The sequence below is a fragment of the Halictus rubicundus genome, chromosome 7 (genome assembly GCF_050948215.1).
Source record: "Halictus rubicundus isolate RS-2024b chromosome 7, iyHalRubi1_principal, whole genome shotgun sequence".
NCBI lineage: Eukaryota > Metazoa > Arthropoda > Insecta > Hymenoptera > Halictidae > Halictus > Halictus rubicundus.
This window is the reverse complement of record NC_135155.1, coordinates 17287573-17313975: the sequence shown is the minus strand read 5'-3', so window position 1 is coordinate 17313975 and position 26403 is coordinate 17287573. Positions and strand designations below refer to the sequence as shown.

The following is a 26403-nucleotide window of genomic DNA, read 5'->3' as shown; positions in this document are numbered from 1 at the left end:
GCAAGATTGAATTTGCTCAGGTTTCATACGATTTTAAGGGTAACATGTACTCCAAACAAGAGAGAAAACGTTTTCATAGTTTCACTAATCGTGAAAGGAAAAATCATCCACCAGTCATTTTGACTGGTTCGGTAGTTCTAGTGTTAATTACAGACTGTAAATATAAAGACATAAGTGTGAACGAGTCTGCGACTCAACATTATCTTCTTTTGTTATAATTGCAGATGTTGCAATTACAAGTGTGAGGAGAAGAAACGTAAAACAGTGAAATTATTAGAAGAATTTGATTTCATTTGAATTTGTTTTCGATCTACGAATCCTACTAGAAAGTAAATCAATGTTTACTTTGCTCCTGATCGAGCTGGAAAATTTTTATTTTGCATAAAGATCCGCCGTCTAATTGTAATACCGCGTTAAATTCGTGGCAAAGTGTTAAAGAAACTAACGATAAAAAAGAAGATTCTACTGTAGAACGTTTATATTGTTTATAAGTACCAAGATTCTTCTGCTGATCGAAATCAACAGAATGGGGAAGTGTATTAAGAAAAATATTAACAATCCCGTAAAATTAATAATCGTTTTGCACTTTCAAAAAATGTATCTCTGCAGAGTTGAATTATTTCACCATCGGAAATTCTATTATTTTACTTTTCAGATATTTGGATTTCAAATAACCTCGGTGCCTGGATGAATTTGATTATAAAATAATTTTACATTCACTGGGCGTAATTCAAATATACATCATTTGCAAGTATGTATATATTAAATTATTATAATATCATGAATGTATAATATCATACATAAACGAATGTCATAATATTAATTAGTAAATCGTGCGACGAGATTCACGACGTGAACATACTGAAGTATCGAGCGAGAGACAAATGTTACGACGAACGTGAGCCGGACGGGGCTTGAGAAAAATAACTTTCTCAGAAAAATAAGTTCCAGAGAAAAATTTGATTCAACGAAGCACGAAGAATCTATATATAGGCGTGCTCTTCAGCGTCCCTTTTCCATCGAGCCCTCCAATTCCATTGGCCGCGCGGGGCAAATCGATTAGAACAAATCACCGTTCGAAAAGCGGGATCAATTGTTCCGTTCCGGAACAAACACCAGTGGCAACTTCATTCGGGAATTCACGGTCTCCCGTCGACCAGGTGCAATTATCGATTCGCCGCGGTTTTTTTTTTATCTTCCGCATGGGTGTCTCTCTAGCCTTGACCCTCGCATCCCGTTGCGTAGGAGTCGAGGCCGAGCGGGATGCTGTGCACGTTACCTACATACGTTTTTACACCGGCGATCCACGCGATTAGGTCAATTTAAGGCAAACCCTGCCGGAGGCTGGAAGCCAGCAACGGGCATGATCCTTCTCTGTTAGCATCGAGTCCCAATTGTCACCGTACCGCTGTAGCAAAATTGGAGCTTATGGGAAAGAGTTTGTAAATGCATATTTTTGGCAAAAAACGCGTGTATTTTGTTGATTCCACCGTTTCTAGATTTATTTTAGGAACTTTTTCTATTCGTGCAGGTGGCTTGCTCTAGTTTTCTATCGCTTTTTGTTGTTTTGAGTTTTGCCGCGGTGGAGGGACACCCAGCGACGGGGTTTCTTATGCGTAGGAACGTGAGCCCTTTCTTCGTGAATTTATTGATTACTTTGTAAGTAATGTAAAACGTAAGTAAACTTTGTTATTTGTTATAACTAAAGTGATACCAGGCGAATTTTGGTTGCAGCTGACGTCGGAGCCCGAGGCAGCTCGTGCTCGAATCTCATGGTCACGGCCCTACGTAACCGAATGATTCCGCTGTGACGAAATATCAATGGCCCTGACCATACCGTGTCACGGCGAGTGCGGCGATCTTGAAGAGGACACCGCCCAATGCCACGTGTCGTCTCCATTCGTACAATTTTCCGAAGAACCGATATACATTCTCGCAACGTATATAGACGACACTGATCTCGAAAACGTATTTCTTCAATTTTCATTACAGACTGAGATATAAAAGTTGCGGAATCAATATTTACTCATCTTTCTCGCAATTCCTGTCAATTGGAATTTTCTTCGAAATTCTTGATGAAACAAAAATGTGGTGCACTTTGAAAAAAGTTATATCAATGTAAATGGTGTGTGGAGACTTTTTTGACTGACTGTAACTTCGACTGAATTTATATATATATATTTATATATAATTTAATTATCTAATGTTGCTTCAACATCAAAGGTCATTAGCAACACGGTACATTTTCTTACAATATATTATACAAATTTGTATCCTTGATATACTTGGCAAGACCGGGTGATATACTCCTTAGAACTTAACAGAATGGGTAAGGATCTAGGCAACTTAGCATTTTTCCTTTCATTCTTATATTTTTTGCATTCTATTATTAGCTGGTTTATATTAATTGGTACTTTACATATATCGCAGATCGTATTTTCTTTCTTATTTGACAAAAATGAACGGGTTATTTCTGAGTGCCAAATTCTGATTCTACAAATTGAAGTTTGAATTTGACGATCTACTGGACTTGGACATTTGTGCCACTCAAAATCCGCTCCTTCGTTATGATATTTTTGTATATAATTCCTATTCAGTTGAACAACGTTCAACGGCGCAAGTTCACGTCGAACAGGTTCGATTTCAGCGAGCCTCGAAGTCGAATCTCTGCAGGAAGATTACCGACATATTGAAAACTGTTTTCCGACGAGCGAAGGTTTTCAAGCATGAACATCGCGAACGGCGTCGAAAAACCGGAGAAATCGGAAGAGCAGTCCGCAAACGACGTATCGGGAGAACCCCCGTTCAAGCCGTGGCGAGTGTTCATCAATCATATTGACAGCTACCACGGCGCGAAATTGGCCGACGTAAGCACTATTTTATCGCGTTATTAGCAGAAATCGGTGTTCCGTGCGCGATTCATCGGGCATCCCCAGCGTTTAGCATTGAACTTCGAATCCCGAGCCCGAGAATTATGGTACAATGTCTAGGTTATCGGTGCAGCGCCAGAGGCGGTGGAAAAACCAGCAGAACACCCTGGTGGTATCGATTTCGAATTAGTTACGGTACTTCCCCTTTAACGTACCTACAAGACCGATCTTTTTTTAACGATGGTACAACGCAGCTTGCTTGGCAAATGGTATACCGGGAAATTATATATTTATTTAAGCATTTGTCCCCTTTTTATAGCCGCAATAACCAGAAGGAAACGACGTAAATAGCGGCACATGTGCGCGAAGGTCACCAGGGTGGCCAGCAAGGTACACTGAATTCTCGATATATGTCAACAACACCGGTCTTGCCTGCGACATGTATCGTCCAGGAGACGTACCCGTGTTATGTTTACTCTCTTCAACGCCCCTAACGAGGTATACCCCGCGGTAGTGGGGATAATCCCGCGACGTTTATCATCCAGACCTTGGCGACATGAATCACTGTAACGCTTTGATCACCTTCTTTCGACGAACCGACAATTTCCAAACCAAACTGAAACTGGGAATATGCAATTTATCAGACTCCTTCCATCGATCTACATTCTTCGAATCCTAATCAAATTTAATTTGTTGAAAGTATCGCAGCAACAATTCATTTTGAAGCTCCAACAAGGCTACTTGCGTTTTTATTGCTGGTGGTCAAACAGCCGAGGTCGAGACCAATTCAATTACGACAAGGTGACCTCCGTTTCGCCTTGCGTACGGAAAATTGAAAAATAACTGGCAGTAGATGGAAGAGTATAACTGCTGGAAATGATGCTTTGAGTTAGCGCAAGTCGCTCGTGTTACTGTTCAAAAGAAGAAACAAAATTAGAAAACGTGGAAACTACAGGAGGACTATTAAAATTTGAAGGAAAGATAAGCGGCGAACTGAAAATGTAGTGCTGAGAGAGTGCAAGGGAAGGATGGAAAAGTATGTAAAAAAAACTTAATAACTAGGCTATTTATTAAACTCAGTTCAGAATTTTCATCACGAGTGCGACGCGATATTCTGGGGCAAAGGGTTAGTATCGTCTCGACTCGAACTCGTGCCACTTTACGGGAAATAAATCAGCAAATCGTTCGACTCGCAACACCGGAAGCGAATCTCGTTAAACATTCGTCGCCGACTCCGCGTTACAAACATTTAGCGAGGACTTCGTGGACTATGGGAACGGTGCATCGATTACATCGTCGACTATATTCGCTGCTAAATGGATCGCGCTTTTGACCAGGCAAGAGTAACGAGTTGTATCCCGCGATAGGGAATGATCGATTCGCTTCAATAAATAACCCATAGATTGCGGATCGAGGGATCAGGAGAAAAATGACGGCACGGTAAGCGCGTAGGCGCGTAAAAATTCGTACACCTCCTCGTTCGGTTTTTCCGGGAAGGATTAAATGTTCAAGTTCGGCGAAAAACTGGATATGACGAGCGTATAAATACCGGGCGGCGTGCTAGAGAAATTCGTTGATTGCGCCGCCGTAATTATATGTTGATCCATCGGGGTGTCTTGGAAACTTTATGACGTCCCTGGTCGTCGGGCTCGTCTCGACGGCCCCGTTTTTTGCCCGGCGCGAAAACCATCTAACCCTCGATTTAAGGTTCATGTAAGTCGGAGTTTTTGCTCGGGCCGTGAGCACAATTTTCGCGTGTAATCTCGCCCGGCCCGTCCATAAATACATCTTTAACGCAGAAAAGCGTGAGGCCAGGAGATTTTATTTGAAATTCTGGTTAGAAATGCTTATAAGAAGACCGCTTAATAATTATCTTCGGAAAAGTAGCTACTTAGGGGTAATTGTGGTCATAAAAATGGGTCAAGGGTCCGTAGTATTTTATTAGGACCTTGAATAAGTTCTCGCTGTTTCTTCAAAAATGACAGTAGCAGTACCCCGTTCGTGGAATTTCGAATGGTAACACACATGCAAGGCAGTAGTGTATCTAACCTTAAATTTCAGTGTATGGTAGTTCACTTTAGTGTAAACAAAGTAATTTTTTCTTAGTTCTGAAAATGTCTACTTTTGTGCCAAATAAAGTGTATTTGCGGGGAATTTTATTGCACTGCTTTATTCAAAAGAAATCTGCAGCTGAAGCACATAGAATTCTTGTTGAGACTTATGGTGACAATGCTTTGTCGGATACGACATGCAGAGACTGGTTTCGACGCTTCGAAAATAATGATTTTGAACTTGAGGATAAAGAACGTTTTGGCGCACCGAAAAAATTTGAAGACGAAAAGTTGGAGGAATTACTCGATCAAGACCGATGTCAGACGCTAGCAGAACTTGGAAAAACATTACAAGTAGATGAGTCAACTGTTTCATAACGTTTAAAAGTTTTTGGAATGATCCAGAAGCAAGGACATTGGGTAAAAGCTTTTATTTTGTAAAAGAAACAGCGAGAACTTATTCAAGGTCCTAATAACTGAAAAAAAAATTAAATAAATTAAAACACGAAATTATTTCTGTAGGTTTTAGTGAGATATAATATGCAATAAGAATATTATTTTACAAACTCGTTGTTATTTTCATCATTATCATAAGCATCGTCAGTAGCATCATCATCAAGCTCGTCATCGTTGCTTTCATTACCATTGCTATAGAAAGTAGGCATTCTTAGCATACTTAATACAACCTGATTGAACTTTGCTTCTTTTTTTCGGTTCTTTTTTCGCATACTTGTCACAAGAGGGTCCGAGGATATCAGCATCCAGTTAAATATACCTGGTTACTACCTGTAAACAATCCGATCTGTTGATCGATAGGGCAAAGATGGGGACTCATTTTTTAATTTTTTATATTAGTTATGAGCCATTTTTTCGAACTAGCAAAGAAAAATCGGTGGCACTATTTGGAACTTTTTTTATAACTCTAGCCAAAGTAAGCATATCAATATTTTTTAACCCAAAAAAAATTGTATATGATAGAACATACTATATTAACAGTATGTACAACTTATCTTTGGGTTAGCCATAATTGCAGATGAAAGCACGTACCTGACGCTTCAATATCCATGTAGGAAACTTGGCGAATTTAAATTCGAGAAAATAGGATGAACGCAATTACGTCGTCAACAATACTGGCGCAAACAACTGAGATTCGCCGTCCGAACCATAACCTCACTTTTCGCATGCACACCAACTACTGTGTTGCGTTAACAACAAAAATTCTCACGCTATATTGTAGGCCGTTTCTTAGAGTACGTTATGATGGTATGTGTCATTAGTTTAGAGAAAATTTATAAATCTACTTTTGTCGTCTTAATTTGGTCATTCGGCCGTATGTGCGTTGTATAAATTTCCAACCCCCACCCCACCCTCCAGCCCCTCTGGAAACTGCATTAGCCCTGTTAGCCATTGAACGGACTGCGATGCGACGAGCCGTTCACTTAACTCATTAGCAACGACATTACTGAATTTATTCCTGACCGACGCAATTTGCCGGCGAATAGCTGAAGAAAACATTGTTACGCTCCCGGCAATGCAATTTCCCTTTCCGCGTCAAAAACACCGTAATTACAATTAGAGCGCCACCGCTCGAGCGACGTTAACTGGGTGTTTAACGGCGGCTCCCTTTAAACTATTGAATTTCAGGACTGCGACGAACCTAATCGAGCGAGACGTGATGCCGATGAACAATATAATTTGAAATTCTCTTTATCGCGGTGTCCCAGTGCACGACAACATTGCCAGGCTCGAAAAATGAGAAGGAGAAACAGAAGATACTGAAAAAAATGACAAGAATTTGAAAATATTGTTGTAGCATTTTTATCTATTAACACGTTCACGGACAGTACAAATTTCAGTGAGCTGCAAAAATAGACAGGCAATTTTTCTTGAATCTAGTTGTACTATCCGAAATCTGATTAGAAATAAAGAATAATAATAAGTTAACTGTCATTAATAATGACAAATGAAATGTATATTAATTACAAAAACAAATTTCAATTTGAAATGTATATTAATTACAAAAACAAATTTCAATTTGAAATGTATATTAATTACAAAAACAAATTTCAATTTGAAATGTATATTAATTACAAAAACAAATTTCAATTTGAAATGTATATTAATTACAAAAACAAATTTCAATTTGAAATGTATATTAATTACAAAAACAAATTTCAATTTGAAATGTATATTAATTACAAAAACAAATTTCAATTTGAAATGTATATTAATTACAAAAACAAATTTCAATTTGAAATGTATATTAATTACAAAAACTTAGAGTTGTATAAAATTAAATGAATAAAAATTGGCTTAAAAATTTGAACGCTAAAATTTGATGCTTCACGTCATTTTGCATCACTATGAAAATGAATGCAATAGCATTTGCGTCCGCGAACGTGTTAAGGTAACACATAAAGTTCCTTTTTATTCTGGTTTGTAGCTGAGATCATTGTGAGCGGCTTTAATTAACGATGAGAAAGAGCAACACGTAATCAGATAGATCGGTTGACATTTATGTTTTCAAGGCCATTACCAATGTAATCAGATTACGGTTTGCTGAACTCTGACGCTGACATGGGTCGAGCAAACACCGTTCTGTTTAAGTAGATTAAGGCCAGCTGTTACACAGCCCGCAGTAGATCATGCGATCCGGCCGGGGCTTAGGTCAGTTTGCACGTGGACCGACGGCTAACAGAACTCCAGAGAATCTTCTCTCGAAGGGACCAACTAACATTTGAAACACAGATTGATTTTTTTCTAGGTCACTGGCGCCACCTAGGTCAATCTTTATCCCGCCGAGGATCGAATCGCTGTATCATTTGATTCTCATATAAATCAGTACTACACGATTGCTCCATCAAATACATTTTTCATCATAAACTGAACTTCTTTACCTCGGTACGGAGTCTCTCGGTTCTTTCGTGACCTGCAAATTCTGTTTCATTTGATTACATTTCTCATACACGAGTCCTTCCCTTTCTTGAAAAAAATGTATTACTTTCCCCTATTTTTTTACATACTTTTCCATCTTTCCCTTGCACTCTCGCAACACTACATTTTCAGTTCGCCGCTTTATCTTTCCTTCAAATTTTAATATTCCCCCTCTAGTTTCCATATTTTCTAATTTTGTTTCTTCTTTTGAACAGTAACACGAGCGACTTGCACTATGTCAAAGCATCATTTTCAGCAGTTATACTCTTCCATCTACTGCCAGTTATTTTTCAACTTTCCGTACTAAAGGCGAAACGAAGGTCACCTTGTCGTAATTGAATTGGTCTCGACCTTGGCTGTTTGACCACCAGCAATAAAAACACAAGTAGCCTTCTTGGAGCTTCAAAATGAATTGTTGCTGCGATACTTTCAACAAATTAAATTTGATTAGGATTCGAAGAATGTAGATTGATGGAAGGAGTCTGACAAATTGGATATTCCCAGTTCCTGTTTGGTTAGTTAAGTAAGTTCGTCGAAAGAAGGTGATCGAAGCGTTACAGTGATTTATGTCGCCAAGCTCTGGATCATAAACGTCGCGGGATATACCTCGTAGAGGGCCAGGAAACTCGAGAGGCCTGGGACGCGTATTCCGAGGGACGTATGTCTCCTGGACGATATAAGACGCGGTCAAGATCCGTGTTGTTGACATATATCGAGAATTCACTGTAAACGATTGAAACTGTAGAAGATGTTTTTGTGAAAAGATATTTTCTAACTAGTGTAACCTAATGCAATGATTCGAAAATTTTAGCTCTTATCGGAACGAGATTATGTTAAGCCGAAAAGAGCCGATGACGACGAGGAGGAGGAGGAGGAGGAGGAAGAGGAAGAGGAAGAAGATAGAAGGCTCGTGGACCGTCAAACCGATGCCAAGGACGAACAGTTTCGCAGAGTAGCCTTGAGCTTCGGGACTGGGAAAAAGTACGAGGTGATTGGTACAACTTCAAACCCCGAGGTAAATAATACTTACGGCGTCCCTTTTAGTCTGATTAACGCCTGGCCGTTCCCTGCTAATCCGCCAGACTCCGCCGCGCGACGAACTCTCAAAGCGCCTTGTCGTTTCTCGGTTAATTTATCTCTCTTGCCACGACATCAGGCGATTTCAACGATCCCGTTTATGCCACTGTGGCCAACGCGGACGGGTACATCTTCGGTTAACCGATTTCACGCTGTTTCTCGACCATGTTTTTGTTCACGCGAATTCTTCAGCGTCTCTACGATGGCGTGGCACCGATTCTTTTCGCTTCGACGCGTTTTGTCGTCGACGAGGTTGTCGACTACTGCATCACATTATTCGTACGTATTTAAACGCGAATTGTTATGCTAATTTGCAAATTTGGTTAAAGTCTAGAAAATTCGAAGAAAGTTGAACGACTACTTGGTATCACGTTCGGTTGTCTTTTTCTTCCAAATAAATCTTATTTAACGAAGTAAACGCCATTATAATTAGCACATTCTGTCAACGAATTACAAGTTTCATGACTGTACATTGTGGAAATTGTTGTCGACGTTCGTCACTTAAAAGACTGCCATTTTCATTTTCGAGTTTTCTCTGGCATCAACGAATACTGTGAGTTCTCGATATATGTCAGCCACTCGGGTCTCGCCAGTGTCGTTTATCGTTCAACAGACATACTTGAGCCGTGTTATACCCCGCGGAAGTGGGGATAATTTCGTGACATCTATCGTCCAGGCCTTGGCGACATATATTTTGGCGACTCTATTTTTTTTTGAGCGAAAAAGATTGATTTCCAGAGAACTTAACCCTTAGCACTCGAGTGGTGACCTCGAAGCGCCACTAAAGATTGTTGTGGCATTATTTCAAAGAAATTACAAAAAAAAATATTACAAAATATTTGTTACATCATAAAATTCGTATTTAATAGTTCACTATGCATTTAATTGTTATATGGGGAAATCGGATCAGTTTCGTATGAATAAAATGAAAATATTCTAAGACGGAGGAAAAATTTAGTTTTAGAATGAAAATAGCGCCGAGCGCAAAGGGTTAATAAGAGCGCAGTAAAATCCTACACAAAGTTTATAGTTGCACCTGTTATCTAAAAAACAGTACAAGAAGATCCATATTTTTTATCTGGAAAAGAAAAATTCTCTTGTTAACGCGGATCATCGGATCGATACCTCGACGCTTGAATTTAGTTTTAGCACTCTGAATTCTATTGCACCTTTTTAGTATCCCCTGCCTGAAGGCATCAAGATGATTATAAAAGACGCGAGAGACCGGAACACCTTGTTGACCGAGCTCATGAATTGCGGGATCGTGGTGTACGACATCACGCAGGACCAGAGTCAGGTCGAGGAAGCTAACTGGGCTTTGGAAGGTTGGAATCAGAGCTTATAGTAATTAAGGGGTCGCGTCTAGTTAACGGTTCGGCGGACTTCTTTATGAACCTGCTGAGAATTTCATCGGAATTGGTTAACGTCGCTACGAATTGTAGACGATTAAAAATTACGGAAATCACAGTTTTTAACCATTTTCGTCCCACATGTCACAAAGAATGACCCCTAAAATATGAATAATCGTGTATCAAGAAGGAAGCCGTCATTGTTAATGAGTAGCTTCCTTCGCTAAAAGAGACAGTAAAATTTCGTTCGCGTAAAGATTCGCACTCGGGCAACATGACAAGGTATAGAAGATACATTGAAATTATGTTACAGAACAAAATTTCAGGGAAGCCGTTAATACTATTCATTTTTCCCCTGCTTTGTTGCAATTAATTATTCCGAATTTAAAGCGGTAACCGAATCGGACGGTCTCCCCGATAATTATATCTTTGGAAAAACTATCTCGCGAAGATAAATATGAAAGTACGCAAGCACTCGCCTGAAATATGGAAAACCATCACTGGAGAGAATGGGTGTACATACAATTTCCTCTGAAAACAAAGAGCAATTCGCGCACGGCCCGCCTCGGTGGCGGGGGACAATGGGATATGAAACGGAAGTGCTCGTCGCGATGCGATTGTTCCCTCGATGAGCATTGTTCTACCAGCGGATTCACTTTTACTTGCTCCGATCACTCGAGAAAAAGTGTAAGCATTAAGACGTCCTTTATTTGCTCTACCCCTAGACGGAACACTGATAAGCAAACGCTTGTAAGCAAACCGCGGATCTTTACGCGTTCTTCGTAGATTCGCGATAAGGTAGAGTGACTACATTACCGACAAAAAATGGTTTCGCGTGCCAAATATCTACACACAGGGTGTTTCACCTAACTCGACCTAAAACATGTCGCTTGTTTCTTACGATAGAAGAAAATTTCAGAGAAAAACATTAGTTCAGAGGGACAAATATTGTGATGGGCAAAAAGTTGGAGGTTATATTTTTCGAGATTTCAAGGTCATCGCAGTTTCTTTAAATGGAATGATGTGATTTGATTGTCGCTGTGCGATAGTCGAGGTCAAGACGAATCCAACGACCTGTAATGTTATGACCTTCACGTGACCTTCAGTATGAAAAATTCGTGAAAGTAGAGCACTTGATGTAAATAGTGAAATAACGATGACATGATCCCCGTAGGGTTTCGAGAAATGTTCTTGAACCTTGACCGATGACTGTAAACACGCTTGCAATTGTCTTCTTTCATAAAAAACAAGCGAGATATTTTAGATGCTCGAGTTAGGTGAAATATCCTGTATGGGCTTTTCAGGCTCTGTTGGTAAATCGTAATGACGATCTACCGTGTGTCGTTGTTATACTAAAAATCATTCTTGAGCAGTAACCAATGGAAACATGAAATGATATGAATATATTTTTTGTATTTTCTTTATACCCGGCACTATACTATTTTCGTCTGGTGACAATTATTCAGGCAAGAAACAATCGTCTAGCAATTAATACAGACAATTTCGATTTCGCATAAAACTCCGCAGTGCGCTTATTAATTTTTGTTCAATGAGAGACAGCTGTCTGTATTTATTTTCTCGTCCATTATTATCTTTCCCACAATTAAGCGAACGGCACGTGGCTCGCAGCTCGCGATACGAGGTAAAACGCGCTAATGGCCGTGTCCCGAGCGTCTCATATTCTCGGCACCTTTCAGCTATCATAAGGGAGTTAGAGCGAATGGAGCAAGAAACGCCGAAGGCTTTTAGGCGTAGCGAGGACGTGCGGCACTTCGTGTTGATATCGACCGTGATGACTTGGGCCCTGACCAAGCCGTTGGATCCAGAAGATCCGAAGCTGCCGTTCACCGAGGACGACTACCGGAAACGGAAACCGCATCCGAATTTCAAAGAGCACATACGGTGCGAGAAGAACGTGGTCGTAGCGAAGAAGAAGCTGAACCTGAAGAATAAGTTGAAGACGGTGGTGATCTGTTGCGGTATCACCTACGGGGACGAGGAGGGGCCTCTGCATCACCTGTTCAAGAGGGCCTGGCAGAACGAGCCGTTCCTACCGATTTTCGGCAACGGCGCCAACAAAATCCCCCTGTTGCACGTCCGAGATCTGATCACGTCAGTGGTAAACGACGCAATTTCGCGGCAGGCTGCATCAATGGCTCGCCGTAACCCTAATTCCGGCCGGACGTTAAACCGAAACCGGCTGGAACGTCTATCGCGATTTAACGCCGGATAAACCGCGTGATAAACACGCTCGCGTGCCGCATTCGTCACCGTGCAACACGCCGCGCGCCATTATGCAGCTGCATGGCTGCAGTTCGGCCTGTTAACCGGGAACAATCGACTCGTCGTTCGCACTTGGCTATGGGACATTAGTCCCCATAAGCAGCGAACAGATGCGCACGATATTTGCGAAAAATTTATTCTCCCCGGATGCGATCTTCCAGGTCTCCAGAAATTGATATATCAGCGAGACAATTGTTGTCAATTGGTTCTTTTAAAACTCCGTTTACATCAGGGAATTTTTGATCGAACGACGCAATTTAGTCCGAATATTTCTTCATTTTAACTTTTAGACCCCCTCTGGATTTTTTAGATCTGTTTCTCCGTCGGAACAATTGAATGAAGATTTTCGCAAACCTACGTTGGAATTGATTTGAGATATCCATAAATACTGATAATATTAACCCTTTGCACTCGAAGCTATTTTAACTCCAAAACGAAACCCTTCTATATATTCTTTCTATATATTTCCCTTCTATATATTCTTTCTATATATTTCCCTTCTATATATTTCCCTTCTATATATTCCTTTTCATGTTACACATACGAAAATGGTGCAATTTACTCGTACAATACTGAAGTGTTCAGTAATTTATTAAATACAGACAAATTTAATACGGTAAAAATATTTTGAATAACGATACAGCAATTTTCAGGGGCGCCTTACGTCACCATCCGAGTGCTAAGGGTTAAATTATTAAACAAATTAACTATTCAATTATTTTTACCGATACTCGATACCGTTCTACTACAAGCAGATTTCTATTCAACCCTCGTACTGTGCTCCAATCAATTCGACCCTGTAAGGGATGTCTAAACCTTTGAGTCCCACTCGACATTAAAAGTTCAAACTAGACTTTTTCCTTATAGAAATTTTTTATGCGAAACCATAAAGATAGTTTGCGAAAGGTTATCTTTCTGTTTTTTGTAGGAAGTGAGCTTAAAATTGCACTTCAGTGGGCTCAGAAACGGCATCGCTTTAAAAACATCGGTGTCCTTTGACATGAGTTTATACTGAAACAACTTGTCTGCGTTTGTAAATATTTAAAAACTGCTCTCTTAAACGCTGCTGCAATTTGATATCTGCTAATTAATCTATATATGTTTCCCTCTCACATATTGCAAAGTGACTACAGATTAATAAATTTTTCAATTACTTTTATTCCGTCGGGTACAGTTTTACGGAAGCGGTGTAACGATCACATAAACGCAATGCGAGGGTTGTTTAGAGGTGTGTGGGTGTTTATAAAGGAAATTCGAAAGAGGAGGTATAAAAATAGCCAAAATAAGTTTCGCAACGTTTCGTTACCCAATTGTTCTACTTAACTAGAAATTTGATCAGAAATTCCACTCATCGCGAACGACAGTTAGTTGGAAAACTATGCGCTGACGTGATGTAGGGACTCTGGAGGAATGCGCGGAAGGAATGTGTCTTGTCTGTGTACCTCGAGGCTAGTATAAATGCCTTGATGGAGAAATTAAATCAGAAACAGAAAACACGAGAAATCGAATCTGTCACGGAAAGTCGTAAAAGGGGACTGGGACGTGGAATCTTTGAAAGCATTGTTCTACGTCTGTCGTTCGACAGCCAGCTGACAATTTTCACGCTCAACCCGGTCGCATTTGAATGAACAAAGTATCTCGGTGGTATTTAATTTAATCGACACTTCAAACTAAAAACTTCCCAGTTCAATCTTCACGGTGGTCATTTTAGTTGCTCCTAAAAATCAAAATCAGTTGCTCCTTTACTCTAATCAAAGGAAGATTTAACATAAAATATTTAGAGACACCTAAAATTAAATACAAATCAGGCAAACCGAATGACAAAGGAAAGTATTATAACCAAACAGTGGATTTTTATGCATATTCCCATTTTCACTATTTTACACACACCAGGGTAAAGAACATGATATAATTAGAAGATATCTTCAGAGAAAAATATAGTAAAAATTGTAGAAATATGATCTAGTTTGTACAACAAAATCTATTCTTGATCCTCGGTTGGTAGTGTCATAAAACGTCGGACCACAAAATATGAATTTACTGTTACGTCTATTTTGATGTATGGTATGTAGAAGTTTTGAGTAATTAGTTTGTCTCTTTTGTTCGCAGGATTGTAATCACAGTATTGCAGAGTTGGCCCCCGATGAGATATATCCTAGCAGCGGAACAGGGAATAGCTTCTCAAAGCACTATTGTCAAGGTAACGTCACCGGCCAGAATATAATTATTATTGTTATTTAACGTTCTGTTGCATTTGTCGATTTACGAAACGACAGCAGAAGTCTTTTTCCGAAACTCGGACAGGAATAAAATGTAAACTGAAGATTGTTCAACCTAATTTCGCCACGATGCTCTCCGCGCATCATCTGTCATCGAATCGATAAAGTCGATGCGATTGCCGGAGATTGAGTCAAGCAGACAAAAGACGTTTCAGTATGATCGCGCCGAGGCCGGCGAAACGGAGACGAGTTGGATAAGGGAAAAAAGATGTTGAAAAAAAAAGTTTTTCCCACCATCCAGACACTTTTTTTCCCGGAGGCTTCTTTTATCTCTTTTAAATGGAACCACGTATTTTTATCCTCTGCGCGTTATAGTTGATACGAAGGTGGGTTCAGTCGTGCGTCGCGATCCGACCTTGAATTAGAAAGTTTATAATAAGGAAGCGTTCGAGACTTACGGCCGGCTATCTAGAGCGTGTTCCGCTCGCGACAGGTCGTTATGTTTGTGTTGTCGAAGCTGATCATCGGTCTGTCCGCATACTATTGTTCCTCACGTTGTGTTCCTAATCTGGACGCTTCTCATCCGTTCGAAATTACCTCTTTGACTATGGACCTGTTCTCCGTAGAATCTCACTTCAATCGGGTCTGACGCCTGTTCAAGGTCATCGTAGGTCATCGTCACTGCTTTTCAAGTTTCACCAATTTTTCCGTAATTTTAGGCTGAGTCTGTGTTCCACGATTCACGAATATCATTTATAAGTGAATTGTATTTGTCTATTTAGTGCTTATCTATAAATAAACGTATTTGTTTATTTGTCGCCAAGATGGCCCCAAAGCAGGGACCAAAAGTAACAGTCATTCTAAAATTTTCTACGATAAAAATCGTCGATAAAAAGACGATTATTATTGAAATTTAAGATAATCTACAAAATGGAGAGATAGTTAGGTGTCTTTGATTTTCCATCAACGCGGCCGGCGCTCGTCGATTAATTTATAGCACTTCTCCGAGTATCAAGATCAGTTCAAGGTCGCGACAGATCATTGTCATCGTCTCTGTACGTAAGATCGACCCATCGGAAGCGGTACTTTAAGACAAAGTATGAAGTTCGACCCGCGTTCCCATCAATTTTGTCTCAGCCGGTATTCATCGATTCATTCATATTGCTCATCCCTAACTGTTACGATTCCTCCGACCTTCCGGAGCCCCTCTTGCCGATCAATCATCGAAACCCCGTCAGGTTCCTCGTCGTTAATCACGTTTCCCGAACTTTTCTTTCTTATTCCCCAGTTGGTTAATCAATTAGCTCCGCGGAGGCCGGCTGTCGACCAGTGTCTTGCTTCCCAGGAAGCGTATACCTTATCAGCGGTATAGATCGCGCGCTCGGAGTTCATTGAAACGATAATGGATCTACATACGTCATCGAGCGCAACATGTAGCAGCCTGCGCATTTCCATCGTAACACGAGGTATAACCATTAAATCGCGATACCGGGCTGGTATCGCGGTATCACGAGCCACCGTGTAACAGAACGTATCCATTTCGGGGTCAGCTATTAATTGACAGCTAGCAAATCTACCCTGATATCAGCCGCTCCGCAGACCGCACGTTTACACACGCGCGCGCGCGCGCGCGGGCGGAAACAACGATCTTGAAATTAATTAACCAAATATTCCCTCGGATCTACCGGCTTCTCGACAACCGATTAATCAGCTGTTCCTGAGCTACTCAGGCTCGTCTTTCTCCTAATAACCTAAGGGAATACGCGCGACGTATCACTGTTCTGTCTAGGCGAAAGATTTCATACAAAATTAAAAATGTTTCATTGCAGGATACAGGAACCACACATCATTCTTTCTATACTTTATAGTTTCATTACAGAAATTGCTTTATCCTTCTCACTGATTCGAGTTCGTTTCTAGTCTCCTCGCAATTTTTTTTAATGAACATTGCTTACGCTGTGATCAATTAAAGATTAAAGATCAAGATTAAAGAAATTGCTTTATCCTTCTCACTGATTCGAGTTCGTTTCTACTCTCCTCCTTGCAATTTTTTAAAATAAATATTGCTATCGCTGTGATCAATTGAAGATTAAAGATCAAGGTTAAAGAAATTGCTTTATCCTTCTCACTGATTCGAGTTCGTTTCTACTCTCCTCCTTGCAATTTTTTAAAATAAATATTGCTATCGCTGTGATCAATTAAAGTTTAAAGATCAAGATTAAAGAAATTGCTTTATCCTTCTCACTGGTTCGAGTTCGTTTCTACTCTCCTCCTTGCAATTTTTTAAAATAAATATTGCTATCGCTGTGATCAATTAAAGATTAAAGATCAAGATTAAAGAAATTGCTTTATCCTTCTCACTGGTTCGAGTTCGTTTCTACTCTCCTAAATTTTTTTAAATAAATATTGCTATCGCTGTGATCAATTGAAGATTAAAGATCAAGATTAAAGAAATTGCTTTATCCTTCTCACTGGTTCGAGTTCGTTTCTACTCTCCTCCTTGCAATTTTTTAAAATAAATATTGCTATCGCTGTGATCAATTAAAGATTAAAGATCAAGATTAAAGAAATTGCTTTATCCTTCTCACTGGTTCGAGTTCGTTTCTACTCTCCTAAATTTTTTTAAATAAATATTGCTATCGCTGTGATCAATTAAAGATTAGAGATCAAGATTAAAGAAATTGCTTTATCCTTCTCACTGATTCGAGTTCGTTTCTAGTCTCCTCCTTGCAATTTTTTTAAATAAATATTGCTATCGCTGTGATCAAAAGTTTTCTTAGTTTTGATACACTCGTGGCAACTGTTCACCCGTTTCCCGTTCCTGAAGCATGAAGCACCAAATACTGAAGGAACATATTAGTTGGCTCGTTAAATAAGCCTCATTAAATGCATCGTGCAGCAAAAGTTTGTTCTATAATATTGCGCGATGTCGCAAACATTTCTTCACTCTACATCATTCAATTTTCCTACAATAAATTCCCAGATGCAATCTATGTTTTGCCATAAGCAGAAATACAAAGCTGCCTATTAACACGTTCGCATTCATTTTCATAGAGATGCAAAGTGACACGAATGCTACAGCATTCATATTTTAAAGCCAATTTTTATTCATTTAATTTTATACAACCTTAAGTTTTTCTAATTAATATACATTTCAAAGTAACGACCAACTGTCATTACTAATGACAGTTAACTTACTATTATTGTTCATGTCTAATCAGATATCGGATAGTACAACTAGCTTCAAGAAAAATTGCCTGTCTATTTTCGCAGCTCACTGAAATTTTCACTGTCCGTGAAGTTCACGGCGCGAACGTGTTAATTATACAAACGCGTATAAACCGAAGAAAAAGCAATATTATATATTGAAACTACTGGATCTATAATTTTAGAATATAACAAAAAATTGTATACAATTTTATAATGTCATATAATTTTTATTTTTGTTCCTCTTGTGCCTAGTAACTGAACAAATGAATTTCAGTGGATCTGAAAGACTCGGTGGGATATATTTTGCTCTGATAAGCATCTGATGCAACGGACACTGCATCGTTGTGACGTCACTCGTTTCTGCAACTTCGCAGAGGATCAGCAGAGCGCTCAGCGCCGGCAAGGTGAAGAAAATCCCGCAGGAGGAAGCCTTCTTATTACCGGAAGTCACGCAACAGACGTACGACCAGATGACTGTGAACTTGAACGTCGAGGCCGAGTATATTGCCGATAAGATAACTTGGCACCACGATGCACCGTTTCACGAGAACGTCGATGCTATCGTAATGGAATACAGGACAGCACGGAAACTGCATCCGCTGAAAATGATCGTTCTAGGACCTCCCGCGTCCGGGAAGAGTATCGTCGCCCGATATCTCGCGGATTACTATGGCGTGCACTACATTCACGCGAAATCGCTGATCGAGGAGACCGTTCAGAAGTTGGTTAGTCGCGCGTGTGTCACCGTTACACGCTGCCTCGAACAGTCTTAAAAACTAATTCAGAAACTACCGACAGACATAACGTTGAAATTGTACAAGCACCGTTTTCCGTAAATATTATTCGTGAAATCGCAGAGCCGTTTCTCTTGAACGTGTTTTAAAAAGCAACGACTCGGATGCTTTATGGCCTCCGAAGAATTTAAGAATATATCTTGGCACGTTTACCCCCTGTGCTCCCGTGGAACAATAAATTCAAATGCACGGCCTCGATTAAGTGGCTTAATGGGCGCTAAGGTGGACTGTGTAACGTATAAAGCACTCCCGAGGATTTTCAAATTTATGAAAGCTCTCCCTGAAACAAAAAAGCTTCCGCTTGTTTGTCGGGCACAGGGTTTAACCGGATACCGTCGTATCGTGTCCGTCCTAAGATGTACGTTTCGGGAAAATTATTTCTTGATTTTATCCCAGCAACGCGAACATTTTCGGTATTTTATGCCACTCGAAATGCACGGCAACCCTCGCCGGGTTAAAAGATCAATGTCTAATTAACACTAGGTTTATGGGACCCGTCAAAATGACGGGTTCTAATATTTTTAATTTACGATTATTGAGATCTTGAAGATCCTTATATTTCCTTAGGTATATATTATTTAAAAAATTGCTGAAAACTTGGATAGACACATTCTTCTTATTTTAATAAACTGATGTAAAATACTCGCTTTTAATGCTCGGTAAACCTAGTGTTAATGGAAAGATCGTGATTTTTATGAACATTTTATGAAAAAATTAATGGACCCTTTCTCAAAACGAATATCGACCGTATTCAAGAATACAGTAACGTCTTGATCTAAGGCCAATCTTCGGATACGTGCTGCGACATAGATCGTGTAGGGCTACTGTTTACTTGTGACTGCGTCGACAATCCTGTTTAGTGCCAGTTTAATCAGAAAAATGCCACCAATAATTTGGTGAAAGTTCCATGAATAAATATTGAAAAATAAAGAAATTTTGTCAGTGGATTAGTAGTGGTTCACACCGATATACCTAACCCGATACCGGACTGTGCGACTTGTTTATGCTTGCGTGGTATGCCCCCAGTGGAGGGGATAGGCGAACTGACTAAGATCGTGTAGCTCCGTTCGGCTTAGATCGAGGCTTTACTGCACATATGTTCATATGATTTCATCTGGTACATGAACATACATGGCTTTTCAAAAAATTGATTACCGTCAAAATAGTAGTAATTTAATGGAAGAATACGACGTTTCAACCAGAAGTAGTACAACGTACGTGCTTTTAAATAAGATACTCGTTCAGAAAGAAAGTCCATTTATCTTTTCAGAAAACTTCACTTTGTTTAATAAACGACTGCCGAGACCTTTAGAAAGTTATACAGGAGAGTGTGCTTGACCTTGCACGCCACGTAATGGGGAGCAACCTCGCCCAGGGTAAATATTTAATTGTCTATCACGATGTGTGCTTCGAAAGAGAAGTTCATTCGAGAATTTCCAGTAGAAACGCTTTCTTCCAATGATCGCGAGAGAAGCGAGGAACACTTCGAGCTGTGATTCTAGCGTTAGGCGTCTTTTCTACGAGAATCGCGGCCACATTCTGCGTCTTCGTTTGCAACAGACAACCGAGATAGAAGAGGCCATGACCGCGAGAGAACAGGTCACAGCGGAAGGAACAGGTGGTGGCGACGAGGATGATGAGGACGAGGACGAGGACGAGGATCTGGAGGGGGAGGACGATGCCACGAGAGTCGACAAGCTGCGCGAACTGTTGAGCGAAATAGAGCGCAACAAGGAGAGAAATAAGGGACGACTGGACGATCCTCTTTTGAACAAGTTAGTCGAAGCTCCGTTTCATTGGCGTTCTAACTGATGTTAAGGGGGCCGGCAGGCATTTGGCCTTGACTGTCACGCTTTTGTTCTTCTAGTGGAAAATAAGGAACACAGTTTTTTTCATACGGAGCTTCATTTTCGAGAAAATCGTCCCCTTGCCGGTTGTACCACGATTTTCCAAACACCCTGTATATTTTAATTCCCGAATTTTCAAACTCGGTTTTCTCGAAAATGGTGCCCCGTATAAAAGAACTATATTCCTCATTTTCGACCAGATTTTATGTGAGGAATCCTCTGATTTTATCTGAGGACATAGCACAGAAATTTGTTTGTCCAATTAATACTTGTACTACATACTAACCCAAATGAAAATCTCAAATTAATACCTATCTTTCTCCTCCATTAAAAACCATTATGAACTTTCCCCTAATATCCTTCATAGTATCATCGAAAAGAACGATGCCTTTCGAATAGTTTTTAATTATCAATTTCTTCCCGGTTCGCTAAATTAATGTTCAGGTGAGAAGGGCTTTCGTCGTTGTTTATAAAATATACGAGTTCCTGTAAAATCAGATGTTTCTACGTTAATTTAGAAGGACCCAAAATATTGACAGATGCACTGCCATGCAAACCGAATACGAATCTGAATCAATTATTAATCTGTCTCTCTTCTCGAGAAGATCACGTGCCTAAAACCTAAAACATTCCTCGATTTCATCATCAAAGTTGACAAATACGAAGATCGTCCTACTTTCAATCTCCAGTTTCTCCCCTCTTCGCTAAACTGATTTTCAAATTAGCAGCACGCCGTCATTTGCTAATTCGGTCATCGAGATCCCCTAAACGGGCGCCTATTTCCACCGGAAGTGTTGCTAACACTTCACTCGGTCCGGCTCGCTCGTCCGTGTAAAAGCACGCCGCTGTTCCCCACGGTTCAACTTTCTCGATTGTGTGCTCGTCGCTTAAGCACACAGTATCTGGCCGGCCCGGTGATCATTTCTCGGTTTCCAGACTAGTAGAGCTTGCCGTTTAAATATAAAAGACGAGGAAGAACCGAGGGAAGCCTTTTCGTTCACACAGCTCCACGATTCATAGCAGCGACGTCGTGTTTAATTAATAATTTCCATTCACAGCCTTCAGACACAGACTTAAGGTCCTAAGTCTCTGACTAAACTTGTCACAATTTTTGCTCTGTATTCTCTATATTATGAATTCTGAAACGTGCTCCAAGTTTTCGGCCATGTTTCGCAGAGAATCATGACAAAATATAGCTGAATTTGTAGCCGGAGATATTTTCTAGTGCGCCCTGCTCTCGATTTCATCCAGAAAACTCATCCAATGGCAGAAAAATGCTCGGATTCCACGGCAAGCACATCGTCAATTTTTTGGCTACTTCTAACGCTTATGTTACCAAATATCAGCATAATCTCGGCAGATCGTGACCAGCGCGCACTAGATTGAACCTTCCTCTTTCGAACGAGCCCTTTACCAGCGACAAAATATTCTTATTTAGGGACGAAAACTTGAGGCGCGTGAAACCATTTTTCGTCGGTAATGTAGTCACTCTACCTTATCGCGAATCTACGAAGACCGGGCCCTTAAGTTGGATCAAGCCTACTTCTAACGCTTATATTATCAAATATCTGCATAATCTCGGCAGATCGTGACCAGCGCGCACTAGATTGAACCTTCCTCTTTCGAACGAGCCCTTTACCAGCGACAAAATATTCTTATTTAGGGACGAAAACTTGAGGCGCGTGAAACCATTTTTTGTCGGTAATGTAGTCACTCTACCTTATCGCGAATCTACGAAGACCGGGCCCTTAAGTTGGATCAAGCCTACTTCTAACGCTTATATTATCAAATATCTGCATAATCTCGGCAGATCGTGACCAGCGCGCACTAGATTGAACCTTCCTCTTTCGAACGAGCCCTTTACCAGCGACAAAATATTCTTATTTAGGGACGAAAACTTGAGGCGCGTGAAACCATTTTTCGTCGGTAATGTAGTCACTCTACCTTATCGCGAATCTACGAAGACCGGGCCCTTGAAATGTTCCGCTCATCGTCCTGATCCGTTTCGTGAGCAATATAACTGGACGACAAGTTTAATCGGCAGGATCGGTGAAATTAATAAATTCTTCGGTTCCGTTTTAATTCCCTTGACCCTGTTCCTCTTTTCTTACTGCTACGACTGATCGTCGAGGCATTGTTACCTCCTCATCCGGCAACTTATTGCTTCCCAGAGTCCGATTGCTTTTGTACACATAGCGATCTCTTTCAGATAGATATGTACACTCTATTTCCGATCGGTTGCCCGCTATGAACGCAGCAAATACATGGATTTATACAGAGAGATTGATATTGATGCGCGTCCTCGAACATAAGTCGCCGGTTGCTTGTTATGACGGAAATATTAATTCAAATGCAGCTACCGTTGATATACAGTATAAGCTTCTTATCGGAGAGATATTTCACTTCTTTTAAGAACTTGGAAGAATTATGGTCAATACTTTGTTCGACGATACATGAAATAATAGAATCTTAAGTAGGATTGTATCGAACTATTTCGACAATTCTGTTCTCGTAGAAAATACTTCGATCGAGCCGTCCGCTATTGTTTTGCTTCGACTCGAGCACCGAGAAATTGAAACTTCCCCGAGCGTCCAGACCTTGTTACTTCCATCGTTCACCCCATCGCGCGAAGACCACTCCCTCAAGGATTGTTTTAAACTTATCCATCTACAGTTCTGCCACTTCCGTCACTATTATTATTACTTTGCCTTAGCGTCACGTTCGTATAACTTCGTTGCTTCCTTGATTATGCTTTATTTACTTCCCTGCTCGAAATAACTCCACAACATTGAATCCAACTGTCCAACTTGTTGACGCAGTCAAACTGTTATTTTAATTAAGCTAGTTACCGTAATCACAATAAGGTGCCCCATCCAGAGAAATTGAGTACAATTTTCTTCAACCTATATCATCTCTTCAGTTTGACCATTCTCATAGATCTACACAGACTTTCAACCAGCATGATTCAGTCGTGCAAGTTTTGAACGGCACTAAATGACCTTGAATGACCTTCAAAGAAGAAAGTATTATAGGACAGTGAGTTCCGTTCCATATAAATAAAAAAAAAAACAGCACGTCCACATAAAGGAGGCTTCCTATCATAAGATTCCCTCCTCCAAAACAGAGTAAATTTTATTTGAAATATTTTTTACAGCAAGTTTGGGTAATAATTGCATGCGGAACTTGAAATGGGACAGCCTGCAGAGCAATTGTCAACATTACAAATTTGCCAAAAAACCAGAAAAACCAGAATAAAGAGAGAGAGAGAGAGAGAGTTCAGATCGATTATAGCAATTTATTCACGAACCGGTGATTCTTTTGTAGTTCTCTTCATGGTTTCCGCCGCAGCCATGGAATAGCCGTTGACTCGAAAGATAATGAGATGCGCGACACGGTGGCTGGTGTAGTGGTTGATCGATCAACGTCTGCACACAAGTACTCGGAGTTGACATACCGTTAAGGGATCCGATCAAACACATTACCCGCCCTAATAGAAACGCGTTTCGTAACACGGGCAGGACCGATTCTTGTTCCGTGAAGTTGTATGGCGCGTGGGAGTCCCGCTGCAGCTGGATACTGAACGGGACGGGGGTTAGGGTATAATTGCGATCGATTCCTTTCACGAGTGTCGCGCTCATCGGATTGCTTCTCGGAAAATTAACTTTCCCGAGTTATTATCGGAAGTTGAACTTCCGTGAGCCGTTCGACGCGTCGGCGACGATCTCTTCGATACAGCGGTTCCAGTTCAGGGGCTGTCCGATCCTCCGATTAAGCACGATAAATTACGTTCCTGCTCGATGAATTAGCTATTTAAACGACTGTCGAAATGTCAGGTTATTCACGAACTGCACTCCTCATTTGTCGAATTAATGAGCTACATGGAGGGTCTCGGTTCTCTAACTGGATAGCACAATTAAGTCTCTCTACAAACTTTCATCTCACGATGCGTACTGTTTTGATTGTATTAGGGGTGCCCATAACTAATTTGCAAAGAATTCTGTACCGATCGCGTTGAAAAGGAAACACTTTTACAGTTTTCGGTGAAGCAGCCTGTGCTCAAAATATTCTAAAAAGTATCATTTTCTTTCACAACCCTGTAATAAAATGGCGGCGTCCGTAATATTTCTAGGATCATATTCGTCATCGCACACATTTTCATTTTCATGCGTTATTTAATGCAACTACAAATGCAACTGAATTTACTACAAAGTTCGTTTTAGATTTCAAAATAATTGATTACTTATGGGTCCCCGTAACATTTAGGATTATCGATAGAGTTGTTTAGTGTCTCTTCCGGCGCACCTCTGAACAATAATTGTGAGCATACATAATTTTTGTTGAAGACTATTCGGGAGGAAGCTGAGCTCGCTGGAGTGTCACAATCAGGGATACGTGCTGGACGGTTACCCTAAGACATTGGAACAGGCGAAGATGCTGTTCGGAAGAGAACAGGCGGAGGATGTAGAGGAAGAGGAGGAGGATTTCGACGAAGAAGCTAACGACTTGGTGGACCATTATACGATCATGCCCGAGCTGGTGGTGTCGCTGGAGGCGAGCGACGAGTTCCTGAAAGAACGAATTATCCAGCGGCCGGAGTGGGAGATCCAGGGCACTCATTACACCGAGAAACACATGATCCGACGCTTAAAGGAGTTCAGGTAATGGAACTGAGCCAGCAGGCGCCATTGTTCCTGCCAGTTTCGGTCAGGCCGGGACGTTCGCCTTGTCGTCAAGAGAGAAAAACAGTGTTAATGGAACTGTAATTAAATTCCAGCACACTTGGAGAACCTGTTTCCACTCCATTTTATTTTAAAGGGGGGGGGGGGGACAACGGAGCGCAACGAGCTTAATTAACAAAAATCACGACATAGAGCGGTTCGCGGATTTTAATAGCTTGTTGAACCGCGTGGAAACAGGCTCGACGCAACGCGGAGAATTTATGTACACCGTGTTTATATCTGGCGACGTAAACCTCGTTCTTTTTTATTTTTTATTTTTTAAATAGAATGTGCTTATAACATAGTGACCATTGTACGATGCAGAAAAACGCGGTGAAATGTTACAGCCGGGTAATTAGCGCACAATGTTTCATAGTCTATACGGGGTACAACGGCTAATTACACTGTCCAACAAAATAAAACTTGTTTCGTTTTTTTTCAATACCTGTTGGGCGATTCTTATAGACTTTGTCATTCTAAAACCAAAACCGAAAGCAATTCGAAAAATATTTTCGAATTTTGATAAAAATATGACGTGTTACGCAAAAGCTAAACATGCGAGAGTGTTTTCCAAATTCTGGATAATATGCATGCATTTCGTGTATAAAAGTGTTTTCGTTTCTTAGTATATTTATGAACAAAGTTTCTCTTTCACAAAGTTCTATCCGCAACTGTAGAGGCATGGCTCGTTCCATTTGTGCGTGATTTCTTTGCACACGCCATTTTGCAATAGTAACGCGATGCGTATTACTACCGGAAATTCAACGCTTTCTGAGTGCGAACCAATGAGGTTGGAAACATTATTCATGTGACGTTCTTCTTGCAATGGTTTTCGTAATATTCAGCGCGGGTACGAGCGGAATTGCCATGGGTCTGCGGGGAAATATTTTCGAATAACGTAATAATCGACGACGTGAAACGTTATTAAATCGGAAAACATGGACGGTGATATTTCAGAAGCATTTGCTGCGCGAGCCATTGATCCGTGTACCGCGGCCAACCCAACGCTCCAACATTTTTAAGATTTCAATTTAATGCAATTTTAACCGCG

General features: G+C 40.5%; 3 protein-coding genes across 3 annotated transcripts in view; 2 read left to right on the top strand and 1 right to left on the bottom strand.

The window, feature by feature from the left end:
• The window catches only part of LOC143355792 (synaptotagmin-10), an 89962-nt gene that overhangs the window by 19292 nt on the left and 44267 nt on the right, over positions 1–26403 (bottom strand). The gene's annotated exons all lie outside the window — the stretch shown is intronic.
• LOC143355544 (adenylate kinase 7-like) lies at positions 14676–19606 on the top strand. Its single transcript, XM_076790435.1, has 3 exons — positions 14676–14764; positions 18368–18718; positions 19598–19606. The coding sequence occupies exons 1-3, from the start codon at positions 14708–14710 to the stop codon at positions 19604–19606; spliced, it is 417 nt and encodes a 138-aa protein (XP_076646550.1). The 5' UTR covers positions 14676–14707.
• Positions 20354–26403, top strand: part of LOC143355793 (adenylate kinase 7) — a 30348-nt gene continuing 24298 nt past the window's right edge. The window contains exons 1-2 of the mRNA XM_076790913.1: positions 20354–20562; positions 24978–25292. Of these exons, the coding sequence (XP_076647028.1) occupies positions 20369–20562; positions 24978–25292 (509 nt within the window). The 5' untranslated portion in view covers positions 20354–20368. The remainder of the gene's footprint in view (positions 20563–24977; positions 25293–26403) is intronic.